The following is an 18,778-nucleotide window of genomic DNA, read 5'->3' as shown; positions in this document are numbered from 1 at the left end:
GAACTATGTACACGACACAACCTCGCTCGCTCGTTCTTATAGTGAAGGTGAGAATAAGAAAAAAATATTCAATAATATTAGAGAGCCATTGCAATTGGCACAGTGTCCCTCCCAAGATTCAAGGATTAATTATACATAAGGTGGGCGCCACAAAGACAAACATAAATGCACGCATGGCATGGCATGGCATGCACCCAAAAAATGACAATTTTGGTGGGGTGAGCAAGAACAAAGCTTAACTTCGTGTCATAATTTTACGAACTTCCATGAAAAATAAACTAATATAAACAACTTTTTGACTTTTAGAACCAACCTTACCCGACCATGTTCAACCTTTTCGGGAAGTTTTGAACCTTTTCGAGATCGAGTTTTCAGTTCTTATCAAAATCGTTGTAGGAACATAGACCTTTCTCTTGAGCGGAGCTCAAGACGATTAGACTAAAGTGCTTCAATCAAATGATGCATGTGGGTTGAACCATTTCCACTCGAGTAGTGTTCTAATTCAGCTTGATCGTGAAGATATTCACGTAGAGACTCTTATACTACGAGAATTTGTTTCTATGTTAGTAGGAAGGGACGAGGTGACAAATATTGTTTTGAACTTTATCATTGTCTTCAGATCTGGTCGTATAGTCTTATGAATATTAAAGGTTCTTTATTCCTTTTTGTCTCCCTATCTCATCTCAAGCTCCAAACATGACCTCTATTTACACGTTTTGTTGAGCATTTAGGGTAACTCGTGGGACCTTTTATTTTTTGTTGTCATCTCCATGTCTTTGATTCTCATCTTGTCTCTCGAAATTCTAAGTTGTCTCTAGTTACTAAAGTTTCAAAGTTCGTACACAATTAGCCGAACGTCTTGTCTTCTCATTTCAATTTTATATTCGAAAATTTAGAAACTAAATTCAGGTAATATTAAAGGGCAGTACTTACTCTACTAAACAATTACGACAGATAACATATGAGTTTTGATTGAAACTCGTTGAAACTGAACTAACCTAATTTAAATTTTATACATTAGATTAGAATTAGTTCTATCGTTACGAGACTTATTTGAGTTGTAAGAATTTACCGTTAAACCGTTAGAGACAAAAAAAAAAAATCACAAAAGCTAACATTTATCCAACGAGTCTGTTATTGTCCAAGCCTTCCGTTAGCAAATATTGTTCGCTTTGATCCATTATGTATAGTCATCAACCTCACCGTTTTAAACGCATTAGTTAGGGAGAGGTCCACTCCCTTGAGGCCCAACATCTTGGATGACACACAGTTTGATGTCTACTCCTATTTTTTTTNTTTTTTTTTTTTTTTTTTTTTTTTTTTTTTTTTTTTTTTTTTTTTTTTTTTTTTTTTTTTTTGTCTACTTTAATCAACGTTAAAAAAATAATAAAGTAAAGTTTTGAAAATAATAAAGGATCGAAGCTCTATAAGCGATTGAGACTATCTTGTCAGTTTACATAGATATCATAAACAACTAAGTGGTAGAAATAGTGATCTCTTCTGATTCTACTTCTCACTATGGAATAAACTCGTATTGGCAAGAGCCATGACCTGCACCAAAACATGTATAAGACAAAAAAAACTCGAGTACAACTAATCATGCTCATCGATATACACAACTAATAAACAATTTCGACTTTATCAATCAACTTTAGCATAGTTTAACCAATCAAAGCATATAATAAGATATTAGACATTTAAATCTTCCACCCTACAAGTTGTTGAACTAAAAAAAAAAAAAAAAGTCTCGGCTTTTGGAAGCACGAGAAAGATATCGATCGATGTGAACTATCTTTCCTTTCTGTTTCAATTTCATTACAATGAGAACGAGGCTAGAGGGGCAATTCAGCTTAGAGATAAATGGGGACGTTTCGTTCGATAACTATTTAGTTTTTGAAAACTAAGTTTATAAACCCGGCTAGGTTTTCAAAAAATCGAGCCTAGACTAAAATAATGATAAATTAGACTAACAACGATCTTTGAGGAGCTCGAGGTAATAATGAAACGAAGTCACTCTTTTAAGCTTAAACTTACTTTCTAATATTTTAGTTCATAATCATTGTTAATAGAAATGAAGAAAATGGAAGTAAAACATAATCAAATCCAACATGCTTCATGGCTTCCACATGGGTTCACGTTGTCCTCTCAATAATGTAAAAAGACAAATGCATCGTTATAACAACCCAAGCACACCGCTAGTAGATATTGTCCGCTTCGATCCATTATGTATAGTTGTTTTAATATGCGTCTACTAAGGAGAGGTTTCCACACCCTTATAAGAAATGTTTTATTCCCCTCTTCAACCGATGTGCGATCTCACAGCCCACCCTCTTGGGATCCTAGCGTCCTCGCTGGCACACCGCTCGGCGCCAACTCTAATATCAATTGTAATAGCTCAAACTCACCGTTAGCAAATATTATCCACTTTGGCCAGTTATGTATCGTTATCAGTCTCACGGTTTTAAAACGATCTATTAGGGAGAGGTTTCCACACTCTTATAAGGAATGTCATTCCTCTCTCCAACCGATGTGGGATCTCACAATCCACCCCCCTTAGGGGCCCAGTGTCTTCGCTGGCATACCGCTCGGTGCCTAGCTCTAATACCATTTGTAATAACTCAAACTCACTGCTGGCCAACAGTATCCACTTTGGCCCGTTACATATCATTATCAACCTCACGATTTTAAAATGCATTTGTTAGGGAGAGGTTTCCACATCTTTATAAGGAACGTTTCGTTTTCCTCTCCAACATCTGACAACTCCTTGAAGAAGCATGGCCATGGTGACTTTTGCAATTTACCAGAAAGAAAGATAATGATAAAGATGGTAGAAAGTGAAAGTGGAGGCTTACTAGGATCCAGCTCTGTAATGATGGCAGCTCCTTTGAAGAAACAGGATCCACCCTGATGCTTGAAGTTCTGAAAGTAAGCATTGAAGGCAAATGAAGCATGATCTTTCACTGTATTTGGGTTAAAACAAGGCTGGTTTGGTTGGATTTTGCTGCAGTTGCCGCCTCCTCTTCCACAAGCCCAATCCAAAGCCATCTGTAGTTCATCATCTGGGGTCTGCTCGTCTGCTATACACCATTGCTCAAACTCCCCACCTACTCAGAGTTCATTGTCTGGAAGTAAGTTTCATAAAACTAAGCATTTATTGACTTGAAATTTCAAATGGGCATTGGTGGTTACCTGCTTTATGCTGAATTGTGGACAGTAATAGCAGAGCCAGAGTGAGCAGGGTACCCGTCCACAGAGCAGCCATGGCAGAGAAACAGAAAGATGTTAGGATCGCACAACAACACACACTCGATCGAGATGAACACAAAGAACAGGATATTGAAAAAAATGCAAGGAGAACTCTAGCTAAAGGATCGTAAGAGAATACAAAAGTACATTTTCAAAGTTCTATTTCTATTTGATTTGATGGTATATATATATATATGGTTTAGGTTACTATACATAACCATCTACTATATATAACTATCTACCATATATATAGCTTTACTAGCTTTTTACTATATATATCTATTATATAGGTCATTTACCAAGCAGGCTCCCTAGCAAAAACAGAGTAATCTATCCGAGTAAGAAAATAGAATGGCCACAAACAGTGACATCTTAGAACGCATCTGTCTATGCGCTGCTAGGCCATGTGCTGATGCGCTGCTAGGCCATGTGCTGATGTTTCTACTTACAATTAATCGAGCAAAGCAATTGATTTTCCATATAAAATAGAGTTTGTTTTGTACAAACAAAGCTATGCTAAGGTAAATGTTTGCTTAATCCACCACACCTAAATAGTGTGAAAGTTATCTTATTTATAATCTAATGAATTACAAGGATATGGAAATAGTAATAAATGGAAATAACAATAAATAGAAAGATACCTATGATAATAAGGCAAATATCTAATATTTGCCTTATAATAAAATATCAAATATAATATATATGGTAAACTATAATTTATTACTAAATATCCTTAACACCCCACCGCAAGCTAAGCGTCGGATTTAAACGAACGTGAAGCTTGAATCTGAAAAATTCAAAGAGGTTGAGAAACACTTTTCATGAAGATGCTAACAACCCAGTTCTTGGCCATCAAAAATTTGCAGAGGGATCGCCGCTCAGCGGCGATGCTGCCTTGGCTTCGGCGAGAATATGTCTAACCCATGAAGAGGGATTGTCGCTTAGCGACGATGCTGCCTTGGCTCTGGTGAGAATATTTCTAACCCCAAGAAGTAGAAGGGGAAACCTAGAGCAAGGGACAAAGACAATGTTGAAGCCGGAAGAGTCGCCACATTGGGCGAAGGAGCCAATTTTGGCGAGAAGGGCAGTCGGAAGAGTCGCCTCATCGGGCGAAGAAGCCAATTTTGGCAGGAAGGGCGGCGGCAACTTGGTTGGCGAATAGGCCAGTGCGGCACCCAGATTCCGAAGGTAAATCTCTGCAAAAGGTTGATAGGTTTAGGTTAGGGTTTATGTGAAGGATGAAGGTTGATTGGGAAGAAAATGAGAGAGACTATATTGGCCAAGGGGAAAACCGATTTGGTTGGAAAAGGTGAGGTTATATGTACAGAGTATGACAAAAGGTGATTTGGAGGTCAATAGGGTGGAGCCGAAGAGTAATCAATCGGCTCCGACTACGGCAGCCATGAAGACTGCCCCTGCGGCGTCAAAACCAGCAGGGGTGGTGGAGAAGAAGATTAGAGGATTCAAAAGCCATTGAAAAGAAAGGATCGGGGTTGTTAAACCGAGAGGGCTCTGATACCATGTAAATGTTTGCTTAATCCACCACACCTAAATAGTGTGAAAGTTATCTTATTTATAATCTAATGAATTACAAGGATATGGAAATAGTAATAAATGGAAATAACAATAAATAGAAAGATACCTATGATAATAAGGCAAATATCTAATATTTGCCTTATAATAAAATATCAAATATAATATATATGGTAAACTATAATTTATTACTAAATATCCTTAACAGAAATCATGATTTTGGAAGTGAAAACAGTATATGTTTCAGTGCGTAATTGTTTTTCACATCAAATCTCAAAGAACAGATAAGATTGGCCAAATGTGGATTGAGATTAGAGCTCCCTCGTGATTCCAATTCTCTATATTAGAGAATGGGACCACAGAGAATGAAACAAAGTTCTTTGTGGCATCGAGGACGGAGACAGAGAGTGCATCCCCAACCTCGCATCCCTATCCTCGACCCGCTGCTTAATATCCACATAACATACTTTTATTTTAATGGGAAGTATCAAAAAATGCTTAATTCTACTTTCTAGTGCTGAAGCCTGAATCATCTTAGTATTCAGTAGTTAGTAGAGGTGTGAGATCCCGCATCGGTTGGGAGGAGAACGAAGCATTCTTTATAAAGGTGTAGAAACATCTCCCTAACAAACACGTTTTAAAAAACTTGAGGGAAAGCCCGAAAGGAAAAGCTTAAAGAGAACAATATTTGTTAGCAGTGGGCTTGGACTGTTACAAATGATATCAGGCCAAACATCGAGCAGTGAAGAGGCTAAGCCCTGAAGAAGGGTGTACACGAGATGGTATGTCAACAAGGACGCTGGGCTTGAAAGGAGAAGATTGGGGGGGGGGGGGGGGGGGGGGGGGGGGGGGGGGGGGGGGGGGGGGGGGGGGGGGGGGGGGGGGGGGGGGGGGGGGGGGGGGGGGGGGGGGGGGGGGGGGGGGGGGGGGGGGGGGGGGGGGGGGGGTCTCACGTCAAATAGAGAAAGGAAAGAGTGCTAGCGATGATGCTGAGCCTCAAATGGGGTAGATTGTGAGATCTTACATCAACTAGGAGAACGAAGCATTCTTTATAAGGGTGTGAAAATCTCTCTCTAGCATACGCGTTTAGAAATCTTAAGAAAAAATCCAAAAGGAAAACCCTAAAATAGACAATATCTGATAGCAATGGACTTGGGCGGTTACCAGACGAACCCTTTCTCAGATTAGACATAAAAGTAAAACAAATAAAAGAGAATCATAACTCAAGTTGAAGATGCAATAAAAGTGATAAGTGGAGAATGACAAAAGTGATCATCTACTACTCTTTTGCTACATTGCAGGCTTACAGAAATGATATACAAATATACAACAGAACAGAACATTGCATAGGTAACAACAGCAACTGCATAACTTAAAGCCAAATTGTTGTATACATGGGAATATACAATATTTTTCAAATCTAAGTACTTGGAAACAGCAGCACACCTTCCTTCAAATGGGGTTTCTGGTGTTTCTGATTATTCGACATCCTTCCTACTTTGTTAAATCTGTCAGACTACATACAGCTAATGAAAAATGTTGAATAATTCGTAGTCAGCTCGGAAAATCTCGATAAATTGTGAAGATTTTATCTTCCCCTATGCAGTATGAGGGATGATTTCGATAAGCCATCTCGGACGAGATGAAATGTCATCAGGGTTCATAAATGAGTGAGTTTGGCAAATCATAACATTTGAGTCTACCTATGTCAAGATAAGGAATTGTGTAAATCATGCAGCCTTTCTTAGGCAAATCGAAAAGGAAAAGGAAGCACTTACCAACGAGAAGTCAAGGGCGGATGCCATCAGTTAGTTTATGGCCGTTGTCGGGAGACGATAAAATGCAAAACTATGGATTATGCATCGTTTGCTCGCTTTTCCCGTACGCCATTGCTAAGACTACCGAATCATGGTTGTCATTCCTGAAACAAATAACAAAGAAGAAATCGTTTAGATGGTGAATGAACAATGGAAAAGATTCAAAGAAAGCAGAATTTTACCACAAATTAAAAGATGAGAAGGATGCGACCAGATAACTCCATCCACCAGCTAGCCATCGTCCTACCACACGAGACGTGTCCCTTTGGTCTGAGAAGTAAGAAACAGTTATTGTCGCTGCGTCGGTACTGTGTCAAGTAGTCTCGAAATAGCATGCTAGAGCTGAATAAAGTTGCTCTTCTTCAAATGGCTTAGCTACATAACCATCCATCCCACACTTCAGGCACTGTTCATACAGAGACTGAATTAAATCTGCCGTCATAGCAAATATTGGTGTGTGCCAATAAACCTTATTGTCCTCAGTTGACACTTCTCCTGATGTAAGTTTCTCGTTTACCCCTCTTTCTACAGCACGAACCTGTCTTGTAGCTTCAAACCTGAGTATATAATATGTGATACACATCATGGTTACAGCAAGTGAACATAAATCTACTAGGAAATTTGCCTTTTTTTCCTTAATACGAGAACGAAGTGCTCATTTGTTAGTTTAAGTGAGTGTCGCCTTATCGAACCAGCTAAGTGAAACAAATGATGAGAACTAAATTGCTCAAATTAGGCAGCTGAAAAAAGAAGTAACCATACTAGTTCTAGAAGCCTATTGTAGTATTCTTGGAAATACCATGACAAAGAATGGGATGTTTTATAAGAGTTTAAGTCCAATGCTAGCCGATATTGTCCGCTTTGGCCCGTTACGTATCGCCGTCAGCCTCACGGTTTTAAAAATGCGTCTGTTAGGGAGAGGTCTCCACACCCTTATAAGAAATGCTTTGTTCCCCACCCTAACAGATGTGGGATCTCACAACTCACCCCCTTGGGGCCCAGCGTCCTCGCTTGCACATCGCCTGGTGTTTGGCTCTGATACCATTTGTAACAACTCAAACCCACCGCTAGCAGATATTGTGTCCACTTTGGCCTGTTACGTATCATCATCAGCCTCACGGTTTTAAAACAATTCTATTAGGGAGGATTCCACACCCTTGTAAGAAATACTTTGTTTCCCTCTCCAACCAATGTAGAATCTCACAACCCACCCCCCTTGGGGGCCTAGCGCCCTTGCTGGCACACCGCCCGGTGTCTGGCTCTAATACCATTTGTAACAGCCCAAGCCCACCACTAATAGATATTGTCCGCCCTGGCCTGTTACGTATTACTATCAGCCTCACAATTTTAAAACGCGTCTGTTAGGGAGAGGTTTCCACACCCTTAGACCCTTATAAGGAATGTTTTGTTCCCCTCTCCAACCAATGTGGAATCTCATATGCGTGTGTGTCTATTCACAGGCAATGTGTTGAGTGATTATAAAGCAAATTCATTAAAAAGCACGAAGATAATTACCCATTCATCTCAGGCATCTGGAGGTCCATGAAACAAGCATCAAAGTCGTGTGGAGGGTCGAGGAGAGCCACCGCATCCTTTCCACATTCTACACAAGTTATGACAGCTCCATATTTCTTCAAGGCACCTTCTGCCACCCTTCTGTTAACCGCATTGTCATCCACAACCAAAATATGCTTGTCTTTCAGCAGGTTCTTAAGAGTAGAAGGTCTTTTAACTATTACTTGATTCCGCTTCTCAATCCCGAAGGCTTCGTGGAAGCAACTAACCAACATGTTTAACTGAAGAGGTTTAATCAATACATTATTTACATGACCAGAAGATTTAAGTTCATTCAGCTCATTGGAGCTAATGGGGTTTGCCAAAAGAAAGAGCTTTGGAGTATTCATCTGGAGATTTGTCACACTTCTATCAACGTGCTCTTTAAACAGAAGATGGAACTTCAGACCCACTTTCTTGTCCCAAATATCTTTGTCTATAAGAATCATGGCTAATTGCGTCGATGCTCTGTTGATTTCGATAATTGAAATGCATTAGTAAAGTTTTACACTCAAGATGAACAAAACTAATAAAAGTTACCTTGTGTTGGAAGTATTAGATAAATACTGATAAGCAGATTCTGCACTCAGAGCTATATCAACAGAAATCCCGAGCCTCTGCAGATGATATCTCGTGACCTCAGCTCGAATGCAGCTATTATCTATTATTAAAGCTCTTAGCCCCTGGAACTCCATAACACCGAGATCAAACTGTGGCCGTCTCGTATCCAGAAAATTTGTTTCCCCTTTCTGAAAAGAAACTGTAAATGAAAAAGTGCTACCTATACCAGGCTCACTCGCAAACCCGATCTCCCCATCCATGAGAGCGACCAAACATTTGCTAATACTCAATCCTATTCCAGTGCCACCATATATCCGTGAAGTGGAACTATCAGCCTGCATAAAAGGAGTGAAAATTCGGCTTTGTGCTTTTCGGGGAATTCCTACACCTGTATCCTCAACGGTCACGAGTATTTTAATAGTTTTGGGTTCCTCCACCGCATTTGTATTGCTGAACTTTTTGAAATCCTCCCAGCTTTTCCATCTATTCACCACAGGTAACCCACTGAATGTAGTACAACTATTCTTTGATGCATCTCCAGCTAAGTACGTGCCTTGTCTAAGCACAATGTCCATAAAATCAACTGGGCCTCTCACTTCATCAGCCAGATGCACTGAGACTAATATGTGTCCCTTTTTATGAGTAAACTGCATTAAAACAGGATAAATTTGGCATCATCAAAATGTAATTTAAATTGGCATCATGATTTTGAACAGGATACATGGTTGAATAATGGGCTTCATGTCGACCAACATCAAAAAACTTTAAGGTCATTGTTAACTCTTGAATCAAATCTCATTTCAATAAATAAAAGAAAACTAAAAACTATCAAAAAAAAAAAAAAAACAGTCACTCTTGAAGACCAACTAATGATGCTAGACTTAGAGGCAAAGATAGTTGATGATTGTTGGGAAGGTGTCCCAGATTGGCTAATTAAGAGGATGATCATGAGTTTATAAGTAAGGAATACATCTCTTGGTATGAGGCCTTTTGGGGAAACCAAAAGCAAAGGCATGAGAGTTTATGCTCAAAGTGGACAATATCATACCATTGTAGAGGTTTGTGATTTCTAACATGGTATCAGAGTCATGCCCTTAACTTAGTCAGGTCAATAGAATCCTCAAATGTCAAACACAGAAGTTGTGAGTTTATAAAATGTTGTAAAAAAATGACTCAAGTGTCGAACAAAGAGTGTACTTTGTTCGAGAGCTTCAGAGAAAGGTGTCGAGTCTCAATTAAGGGGAGACTGTTCAAGGGCTTTATAGGCCTCAGGAGATACTCTATGGTGTATTTTGTTTGAGAGGAGGATTGTTGAGGATTGTTGGGAGGGAGTCCCACATTGGCTAAGTAAGAGAATAATCATAGGAATACATCTCCATTGATATGAGGCCTTCTAGGAAAAGAAAAGCAAAGTCATGATAGCTTATGCTTAAAGTGGACAATATCATACCATTATAGAGAGGCGTAATTCCTAACAAAAATGTCATTGCTCCAAAGAACATAACACTATAGCTATAGCATTGTTGCAGCATACGCTGCGTCAGTTGAAAAAGATAGATCGACAGATTTTTTGGTGAACACGGATTTGAGGATTTTGCAAATGGTAACAATATCAAACAAGGAATCCTTGAAATATCATGCATAACAACCTCTACTCGTGCACGTTTGCCGAGCAAATTTACACAATCCATGTTCAAGTATTGAGTAACATGTAAAACAGGGTAATGTTAGGAACTAGAAATGTAACGGCCCAGGCCCACTGCTAGGGAAAAGTCTCCACACCCTTATAAAGGGTGTTTCGTTCTCCTCCTAACCGATGTGGGATCTCACAATCCACCCCCTTCAGGGCCCAACGTCCTCGCTGGCATTCATTCCTTTCTCCAATCGATGTGGGACCCCTACCAAATCCACCCCCCTTCGGGGCCCAGTGTCCTTACTGGCACACCGCCTCGTGTCGTACCCCCTTCGGGGAACGGCCTCCTTGCTGGCACATTGCCCGGTGTTTGACTCTGATACCATTTGTAACAGCCTAGGCCCACCACTAATAGACATTATCCTCTTTGGGTTTTCCCTTTCGGGCTTCCCCTCAAGGTTTTTAAAACACGTTTGCTAAGGAAAGGTTTCCACACCCTTATAAAGAATGTTTTGTTCTCCTCCCCAACCAATGTGAGATCTCACAAGAAACATCAAAATCAACAAATTTCAAAAGAAGAACAAAAACAAGTGGTCAAAAATGAGCAAAAGAATGTTGTTCTATTTAGTCATTCAGCGTCAATGAGGCTTACAGATGATAAAGAAAGCAAAGTAGCTGTAGATAAAGTCTAACCTTGACCGAGTTTCCAACGAGATGAGTAATTATTTGACGAAAACGTCCAGGGTCACCGATGACAACTTCAGGCACCAAATCAGAGACATAAACAGCCAACTTCACATGCAAGGGAGGACAAAAGCAGTTTCACATAAGGAAAATAACACCAAAAACCAATTTACAGAATGAAACGAAGGAAATAAATTGACCAATTTACCTCAATTCCCATATCATTGGATTTGAGAGAAAAAGGTGAGAGAACATTATCAAGTATAGCACGCAGATCAAAAGGTACAGATTCAAGTTCAAGCCTTCCTGAATCTATCTTAGCTTGATCAAGAACCTTATTTATAAGAGATATCAGATCTTTTCCACTCTCGTGAGCAGTCCGGGCAAAATCCAGTTGATTTGAATCAAGGTTAGTGTCCATCAGTAATTTCAGCATGCCTATATAAAGTAATTAAGAATCGTTATGCAAGATAGAAATGAGAAGATTCATAGCACCAACTTCTCGATTTAATAGCATTCGTGTTACCTAAAACACCATTCATTGGTGTTCTGATCTCATGGGAAATTGTTGTCAGAAACTGCAAAAGACAATACATCAGTAATGCAGTATATGTTGAAAGATGTGTCTCTAGATAAGGACGACTCGGGAGAGAAAGCACGCTCTACAATATCTGGAGTTTTAAACATGCACCTGTGATTTTGCAACATCAGCAGCTTCGGCAAGACTTTTAAGCCACATCGTCTCGTGATAGTCATTCTCCACTTTTGTGATCCGACTTATGGCTGCATGAAAAATATGCCCAACCAGCAAGGTAATGATAAGGACGCCAACCGATGAATTGATGGCTGTCCAAGGAGGTGGAGGTTTATGCTTGAATCTGTAACCAACGTATACGCTCTGAGCTCGTGGGAAATCAACAGTAATTCCATGATAACGGCATTCCTATAGATAAATAGCCATACTGATATGAAGTCAACACAGCAGGGGACTTACCTACAATGCATCTCATGCCTTCTTAATGGATCCCCAAAATCAAGTTTACTAATATGCAGTAGCCCAGTGTCGGAAAAATCCGAACCATACATATTAATGGGTGTGGAATGATTGGTCGTATCATAAACGTTCACAACAATTGTCTGCTTACTAGCAAGCTGATGCAGAAGCTTTTCCACCAGTGAGGGGATATCATAAGATGCACCTAGATAACTTGTGAATAAATGAATTCAAGAAAGACAATTAGGTTCAGCTTGTCAACTATGACAGAGTACTTTCAAGAAAAGCACACACAGAAGTAAGAAGTTCTCGAGAAATAAAATTACCCAACAGTAGCTTCGATACGTTGCTCAGGAGTAGCATCTGGTGGGAGGTCAGTGTCATAGACGGCAAACGTGAGGACGACTCCAAGGTGATTAGATTTCAAAAGCTTAAAAGGAGATGTAAGCACTCCCTTTCCAGAAGCTCTAGCTCGTAATATGTTCTCACGATCTTCCTACAAGACGGACGCATTTATGTGAATTAGTAAGTCATTGAAGTGACTGAAATATACAAAAACCATGCTCCAATCGTTTACTATGCTTGCATAATGACAAGTCCACTCCATTAAAAGGAGGGTCAAAGGAACTCCAGAGTAAGTTAAGCATATACGATCACCGTCTTCCTAACAAGCTAGAAGTGAATACAGCAGCATACCAGAATTCATTTAAGGAGTAGAGAACCAAGAAAAGAGAACTATCAATTGGGTTTAAGAGTATTCAACACACAAACCCCCCAGGGTACTTACTTTTCCAGACATCATGTCAATAGAAACTATATGAGAGACCGTTTCTTGAGAAAATATGACAGGTGCATATTCATCTTGAATTGGTGCAGGCTCCAAATTTTCTGGGTTACAATCTTGAACAAGAGTTTGGTCCTCTGTCTCCATTTTCTTTATTGTCCATCCATGCATCCTCTCAAATTGTTCTCTTTCTGAGTGATTAACTTTCAAAGCATAAGCTACACCACTAGTTAGTGGTCTTTCAAAGGATGTTCTTTCTGTATACTCACCAAATGTTTTCTGAGAGAGGAATTCACAAATAAACTATAGATCAAATGCGTGATAATGAAAAATCTTAAAGCTTAAAAGAATTATGAGTACTGTTCTTCAATGAAGATTATTGAAATCACTCAGTTTTCATATTCGTATAGAAATTGCACAACAGAGGAGAAAGAAAATTGCCTGATTAATAGCTGAAGGTTGTTTTCCATGGTGGAAAGTCGAGGTAAGAACGGCCAATGCATGAACATGGTTCATGCTAACATTAAACTGGTCCTGCAACATCCGAGCTCGCTCATCACACATGTTTGCAAGTGTTTCTTCTCTTCTCAAAATGGCTGTCTTGTTCAGGTACCAAAATAGCCATATGGACCCGATTATTCCGAATACAATAAATATTCTTAGGAGCACCTTCCGCCATTTTCCTGCTCCTTGAGGAGAATCTTTGACTTGTTGATGTTTTTTTCTCCGTTGTAAGACCCATTGTGGATGAACCAATGGCTGATTTGGCTTTGGATGTTTTTTGTTCCACATTTTTAGATGGAAACCAGATGTTTTCTGGAATGATATCACTCCAAGAAAGACTGAAAAACATCCAATCAACAAACTATAAAAACTCTTCCAGTGCTTTCTTATAAAGTATCTTAGAACTCCTGCTTGTTCAATTATCTGATAACGCCCAGAAGCAAGTTTAGTCAGCAACTCAAAAATCTTTTGCACTTGTCAAAGTTAACTTTCTTTGCATAGGAACTGACTATAGTTGTGCTTATCGTCATCAAAATTCAAAGACTGGGGATGCATTTATTTGATTATCAAAAGATAAAAAGAAATGAATAAATATACTAAGGTGTACTACATTAACTTCCAAGAAGGAATGTGTAACGATCCAAGCCCACCGCTAGCAGATATTGTCCTTTTTGGGCTCTCCCTTTCGAACTTCCCCTAAAGGTTTTTAAAACGTGTCTACTAGAGAGAGGTTTTCACACCTTTTTAAAGAATGCTTTGTTCTCCTCCCAACCGATGTAGGATCTCACAATCCACCCCCTTCAAGGTCCAGTGTCCTTGTTGGCATACTGCCTCGTGTCCACCCCCTTCGGGGCTCAACCCCCTCGCTGGCTCTAATACCATTTGTAACAGCCTAAGCCCACCGTTAGCAGATATTGTCCTCTTTGGGCTTTCCCTTTTGGTTCCCCTCAAGGTTTTTAAAACACGTCTGCTAGGGAGAGGTTTCTACACCCTTATAAAGTATGTTTCGTTCTCCTCCCCAACCGATGTGGGATCTCCATGATAACAATCATAAGTTTAAAATAATAGATCTTCAAGTGTTGCTGTTTGTGAAAGATGAAGTTTTCAAGATCAGAAAATTACATTTACTAATTCCAATATAAGACTTATCTACCTTTCCACAGAGCTGATTTCCTGAAGAAAGTAAAGAGACAGATAAGTCTGTAGCATATGGAACAGTTATGTCCTCAGAGAATAATTGTTCAGAATTTTCAGGGACCTTCTCAGTTCGAATTGGGCACTGCCCAACATTGGAATCTGCACTTCCTTCAACCCATACATGCTGCTTGTGCAAATCTTGCTCCCAGTACAGTGACCTCAGGGTACAGGCAATTCCATCCAACTGTGATTTGTCAGATCCAAAATCATTGATGCACCCCATGGATGTCATCTGCAACAAACATGATAATGTAAACTTTTTAACGCAGTTATTCTCTAATTGTCCTCCTGTTACATGAACTGGGAATGACATGAGGCACATTCATGGTGTATGTTTACGAAGACAGAACTGGTAATATGATTATATCCTATGTAATGGTATAACAACACAAGCCCACCGTTAACAGATAACGTATCGCCATCAGCCTCACGATTTTAAAACGCATCTACTAGGGAGAGGTTTCCACACCCTTATAAGGAATGTTTCGTTCCTCTCTCCAACCGATGTGGATCTCAACATCCACCCCCAAGCGTCCTCGCTGGCACACCGCTCGGTGTCTAGCTCTAATACCATTTGTAACAGCACAAGCCCACCGTTAACAGATAGTGTTCGTTTTAGCCCGTTACATATCACCGTCAGTCTCACGGTTTTAAAACGCATCTGCTAGGAAGAGGTTTCCACACCCTTGTAAGAAATGTTTCGTTCCCCTCTCCAACCGATGTGGGATCTCGCAATCCACTCCCCTTGGGGGCCAACGTCCTCGCTGGCACACCGCTCAGTGTCTAGCTCTAATACCATTTGTAACAGCATAAGCCCACCGCTAACAGATATTGTCCGTTTTAACCCGTTACATATCACCGTCAGCCTCACGGTTTTTAGAACACATCTACTAGGGAGAGGTTTCCACACCCTTACAAGGAATGTTTCGTTCCCCTCTCCAACCGAGGTGGGATCTCACAAATGAACAGGTTTACAGATTGCACAACACATCAAGCATGATGTTTCCTAACTTGGAAGTGAATATCAATGATTTCTACCTCACTTAAAATTGATGAATTCGTTCAAATAGTCTAATACAGCCTGCCTCAGATCATCAATTCCACAATTCCTAAGCCTTTTACATTGTCCCAACTCCAAAGTTGAAAATAAATACTCAAAGAAGAAAAAGAACAATGTTGTTTATGGCACACAACTTCACCAATAATCATTGGATCCCAAAGAATTGAACTGCAAGAAAACTTACCCGATCTGATTCAGATAACAAGGCAGTCAAAGCTTGAATCTGATTCTTGCTTACATTGAAATGCCGCATCAAAGTTTGAGTTTCTTCATCAAACAAGTTCGAGATTTGCTGTTTTGTTCCACTATTTACATTACACGAACGCAAGGAAAACCAGCTGCCCAAAGCTAAAACTACAGTAAAAATCCAAAGACAGAACAGCTTCTTCTTCCATTTTCCAGTGGAATTTAACAAACATAGATGTTCCTTAGCCTTCTTCAGCTTAAACCCAGCTGGAAACTTTCCATTAAAGATAGAAAACTTGCAGTTCAAAGACATCCTAAGTAAACACCTTAAGAGCTTGAGAAAACCCCAGCTCCGCCAAACCAACCCCACCACATAAAACTCCTCCACCGAACACAAATTCAACTAGAATCAACACAAATTAAAGAAATACCATCGATTCTTCACAAACCCATGAAGAATCCGCTTGAAAAAAGAACAAGAAAAAGAACAAAGAACCTTGTTCATCCCTTGAATCCGGAAACCACTGGCGTTAATCGACGAAAAGCTTCGTACGAATCATGTTGGCAACAAACTGGATACAACCCAGTCGTTATTTTAGTAGCGATTACGTGAACAAGTAAAGGGGCGGGAGAAGTATTGGCCCTTTTCCTCTAACATCTGGTTTTTCTTCTCTTTTTGCTCTGCTTTTTCGTGAATGGGGTAAAACAACCGGGTTGGCTCCTGCCTGAATTTAACTGGAATCAATGATAAGATGGTGGGGAAGATGAAAGGGAAGGGGGGGAATTTTCATTCAAAGAAGGTTAAACCCAGATGGTTCCTCCATAATTATAACAACTGGAATCAATGATCAGATAGTGGGGGAAAAAGAGGGTAAAACCCTCTCTCTCTCTCTATCTCTCTTTCTCTCTCCTGTTCTCTATCTCGAAGTGGGTACATCATTATCTCATCATCCAGTGAAGAACGTTAAGCAAAAGCAAACAAAAGCTATGATCAAAATCAACCCTCTTAAGAACAGATTAATTAATTGAACTTTAAGAACAGAGAGAGAGAGAGAGAAGCAGAGAATCCCCTCGACTTTGGCAAAGTTTCTCCAAATGGGTTGTGGAATTTTGGGCTGCTTTTTAGCTGAGTGAAAGCTCAGCTAGGCCACAGCAGCTAAGCAAGCCATTTTCAGTCGTCCACCCAAGCTCTTATTGTTCGTCCTTCTGCATTATTTTTCACTTTTACTTTGCAAAGACTTGAAAGAGACCGCACCATCCAGTGATTAAAGATGATGGAATTTGTATTCTACCGCTGCACTCTGCAGGCTTACAGATTCACACTTTTGATCAATTATAATTCAACCATCTCTCTTTTCCCACTAGATTCATATTCAAATTCGTCGTCTTTAGAATTAAACTACCCTACCAAACTCACTTCGATTAGCTATTTAAGATTCAAGACGTTATAATAAAGCATTTAATATTTTAACCCCGATTCAAAATCTAGATTCTGAGTATGGGACATTACAAATAGTATTCGAATAGTATTTCTTCTAATAAAATATGGTTCAAGAATGAACCAAGTAAAAGAGGAGTACATAGATGAACAAGAAAATAGAATGACTAGAAAAGAGTTAGAATGAAAGTTAACATCTATACCAACACAGTATACTTTCATAGTTAACCATGTTTTACTGTAGCTCATATGAACAAATTGAGTGAGACATATATTCTCGAACAAAAAAAAAAATCCAATATATAAAAACTAATTAATTTCACGTGGGAATAAATGAATATTATGTTGGATGAATAACAAAACCCACCAACTTTTTAATATTAAAAAAAAATTAATAGCCTTATTTTAGTTTTATTTGATCCAATTTATATAATTTATCCCATGAATTTCAATATAAATAAATAAATAAATGAAGCTTTTGTTTGGTTATGGTGGTTGATATATCAAAATCAGGAATAAATAATATATTTTATTTATTTATTTAAATTTAACATTGGAGTTTAGGGTATTTGGACAACCTTATAAAACATGTCTCACTTTATGTAGTGGGATTAAGATAATATTTGACCTTATAAATTAAGGTATTATGATTTATTAATAATGTCATGTTAGGTTTAATATTTTAAATTTTATTAATGTCTACTTTGCATGTGACATTTGTGCCAGTCCTGAATAGGAAATTCCAAGAAATATTGTTTTGGAGAATAAATGGAACAGATTCAATTAAACAATTTTATTAATTGCAATTTGGTCCACTTTCAGTGGCTGGAATGAAATTTCAGCTTTTATGTGGGTCAATTTTGGGAATTTTATTTCTTCCTTTTTTTAATTCAAATTTCAATTTTCAACCACAAAAAAGAAAACTACAAAAATAAATTGACCCCTAATCTCTTGGTATTCACATTCTTCTTCCCATTTTTTTTTTAACATATAAATAAAATCATTATTTTATTATTTTTCCTAAGAAAAAAAATTAAAATTTCAATAATTGAGATCCCTCGTCCGTTTAGTGAGGAAAACGAAACATTTATTACAAGGTATAAAAACCTCTCCTTGAGGGGAAGCCCATAAGGAAAAGCCAAAAAATGATAATATTTGCTAGTGATGAGTTTGAACTGTTACAAATGGTATCATAACTAGACACTGAATGGCATGTCAGTGAGAACATTGCATCTCCAAGAGGTGTAGATTGTGAGATCTTATATTAGTTGAAGAAAGGAACGAAACATTTCTTATAAAAGGTAAAAAAAACTCTTTTTAGTTGACATGTTTTAAAATTTTAAAAAAAAATCCAAAAAGAAAAACCAAAACATTTAACAAAACAAAAATTATATTTATAAATTAAATTTTATGTATAAGTTTTTTTTGGCAATGACATTTATATTTTGTAATAAAAAAATCATTAAATAGTCACTAATTTAAAAAAAAAAACAAAAAAACAAAAATAACTAAACAAACTCATAAAATTTTCTCATAGTTTTCATAGACATTTGAATTTTGAGTCAGTTATTATAGAAATAAATTTAG

The 18,778-nt window shown here is 38.6% G+C and overlaps 2 protein-coding genes across 2 annotated transcripts; both read right to left on the bottom strand.

Moving 5' to 3' along the window:
- Positions 1-1,413: 1,413 nt before the first annotated feature.
- LOC111469899 (glucan endo-1,3-beta-glucosidase 12) lies at positions 1,414-3,362 on the bottom strand. The gene is made up of 3 exons (XM_023115366.1): positions 3,190-3,362; positions 2,853-3,104; positions 1,414-1,551 (listed from the first exon to the last, which is right to left on the bottom strand). The coding sequence occupies exons 1-3, from the start codon at positions 3,260-3,262 to the stop codon at positions 1,517-1,519; spliced, it is 360 nt and encodes a 119-aa protein (XP_022971134.1). The 5' UTR covers positions 3,263-3,362; the 3' UTR covers positions 1,414-1,516.
- A 2,681-nt stretch (positions 3,363-6,043) lies between these two features.
- On the bottom strand, positions 6,044-16,892 carry LOC111469741 (histidine kinase 2-like). The gene is made up of 15 exons (XM_023115138.1): positions 15,752-16,892; positions 14,464-14,739; positions 13,248-13,733; positions 12,810-13,085; positions 12,349-12,518; positions 12,023-12,235; positions 11,720-11,906; positions 11,555-11,606; positions 11,237-11,466; positions 11,038-11,136; positions 8,691-9,358; positions 8,112-8,618; positions 6,779-7,153; positions 6,558-6,700; positions 6,044-6,482 (listed from the first exon to the last, which is right to left on the bottom strand). Exons 1-13 carry the CDS (start codon positions 16,064-16,066, stop codon positions 6,910-6,912), a joined length of 3,723 nt encoding a protein of 1,240 aa, XP_022970906.1. The 5' UTR covers positions 16,067-16,892; the 3' UTR covers positions 6,044-6,482; positions 6,558-6,700; positions 6,779-6,909.
- Positions 16,893-18,778: the final 1,886 nt, after the last annotated feature.

This window comes from Cucurbita maxima, unplaced genomic scaffold, assembly GCF_002738345.1.
Source record: "Cucurbita maxima cultivar Rimu unplaced genomic scaffold, Cmax_1.0 Cma_Scf00041, whole genome shotgun sequence".
NCBI lineage: Eukaryota > Viridiplantae > Streptophyta > Magnoliopsida > Cucurbitales > Cucurbitaceae > Cucurbita > Cucurbita maxima.
The sequence above is the reverse complement of the archived record's forward strand: the minus strand, read 5'-3'. Positions and strand labels throughout refer to the sequence as shown.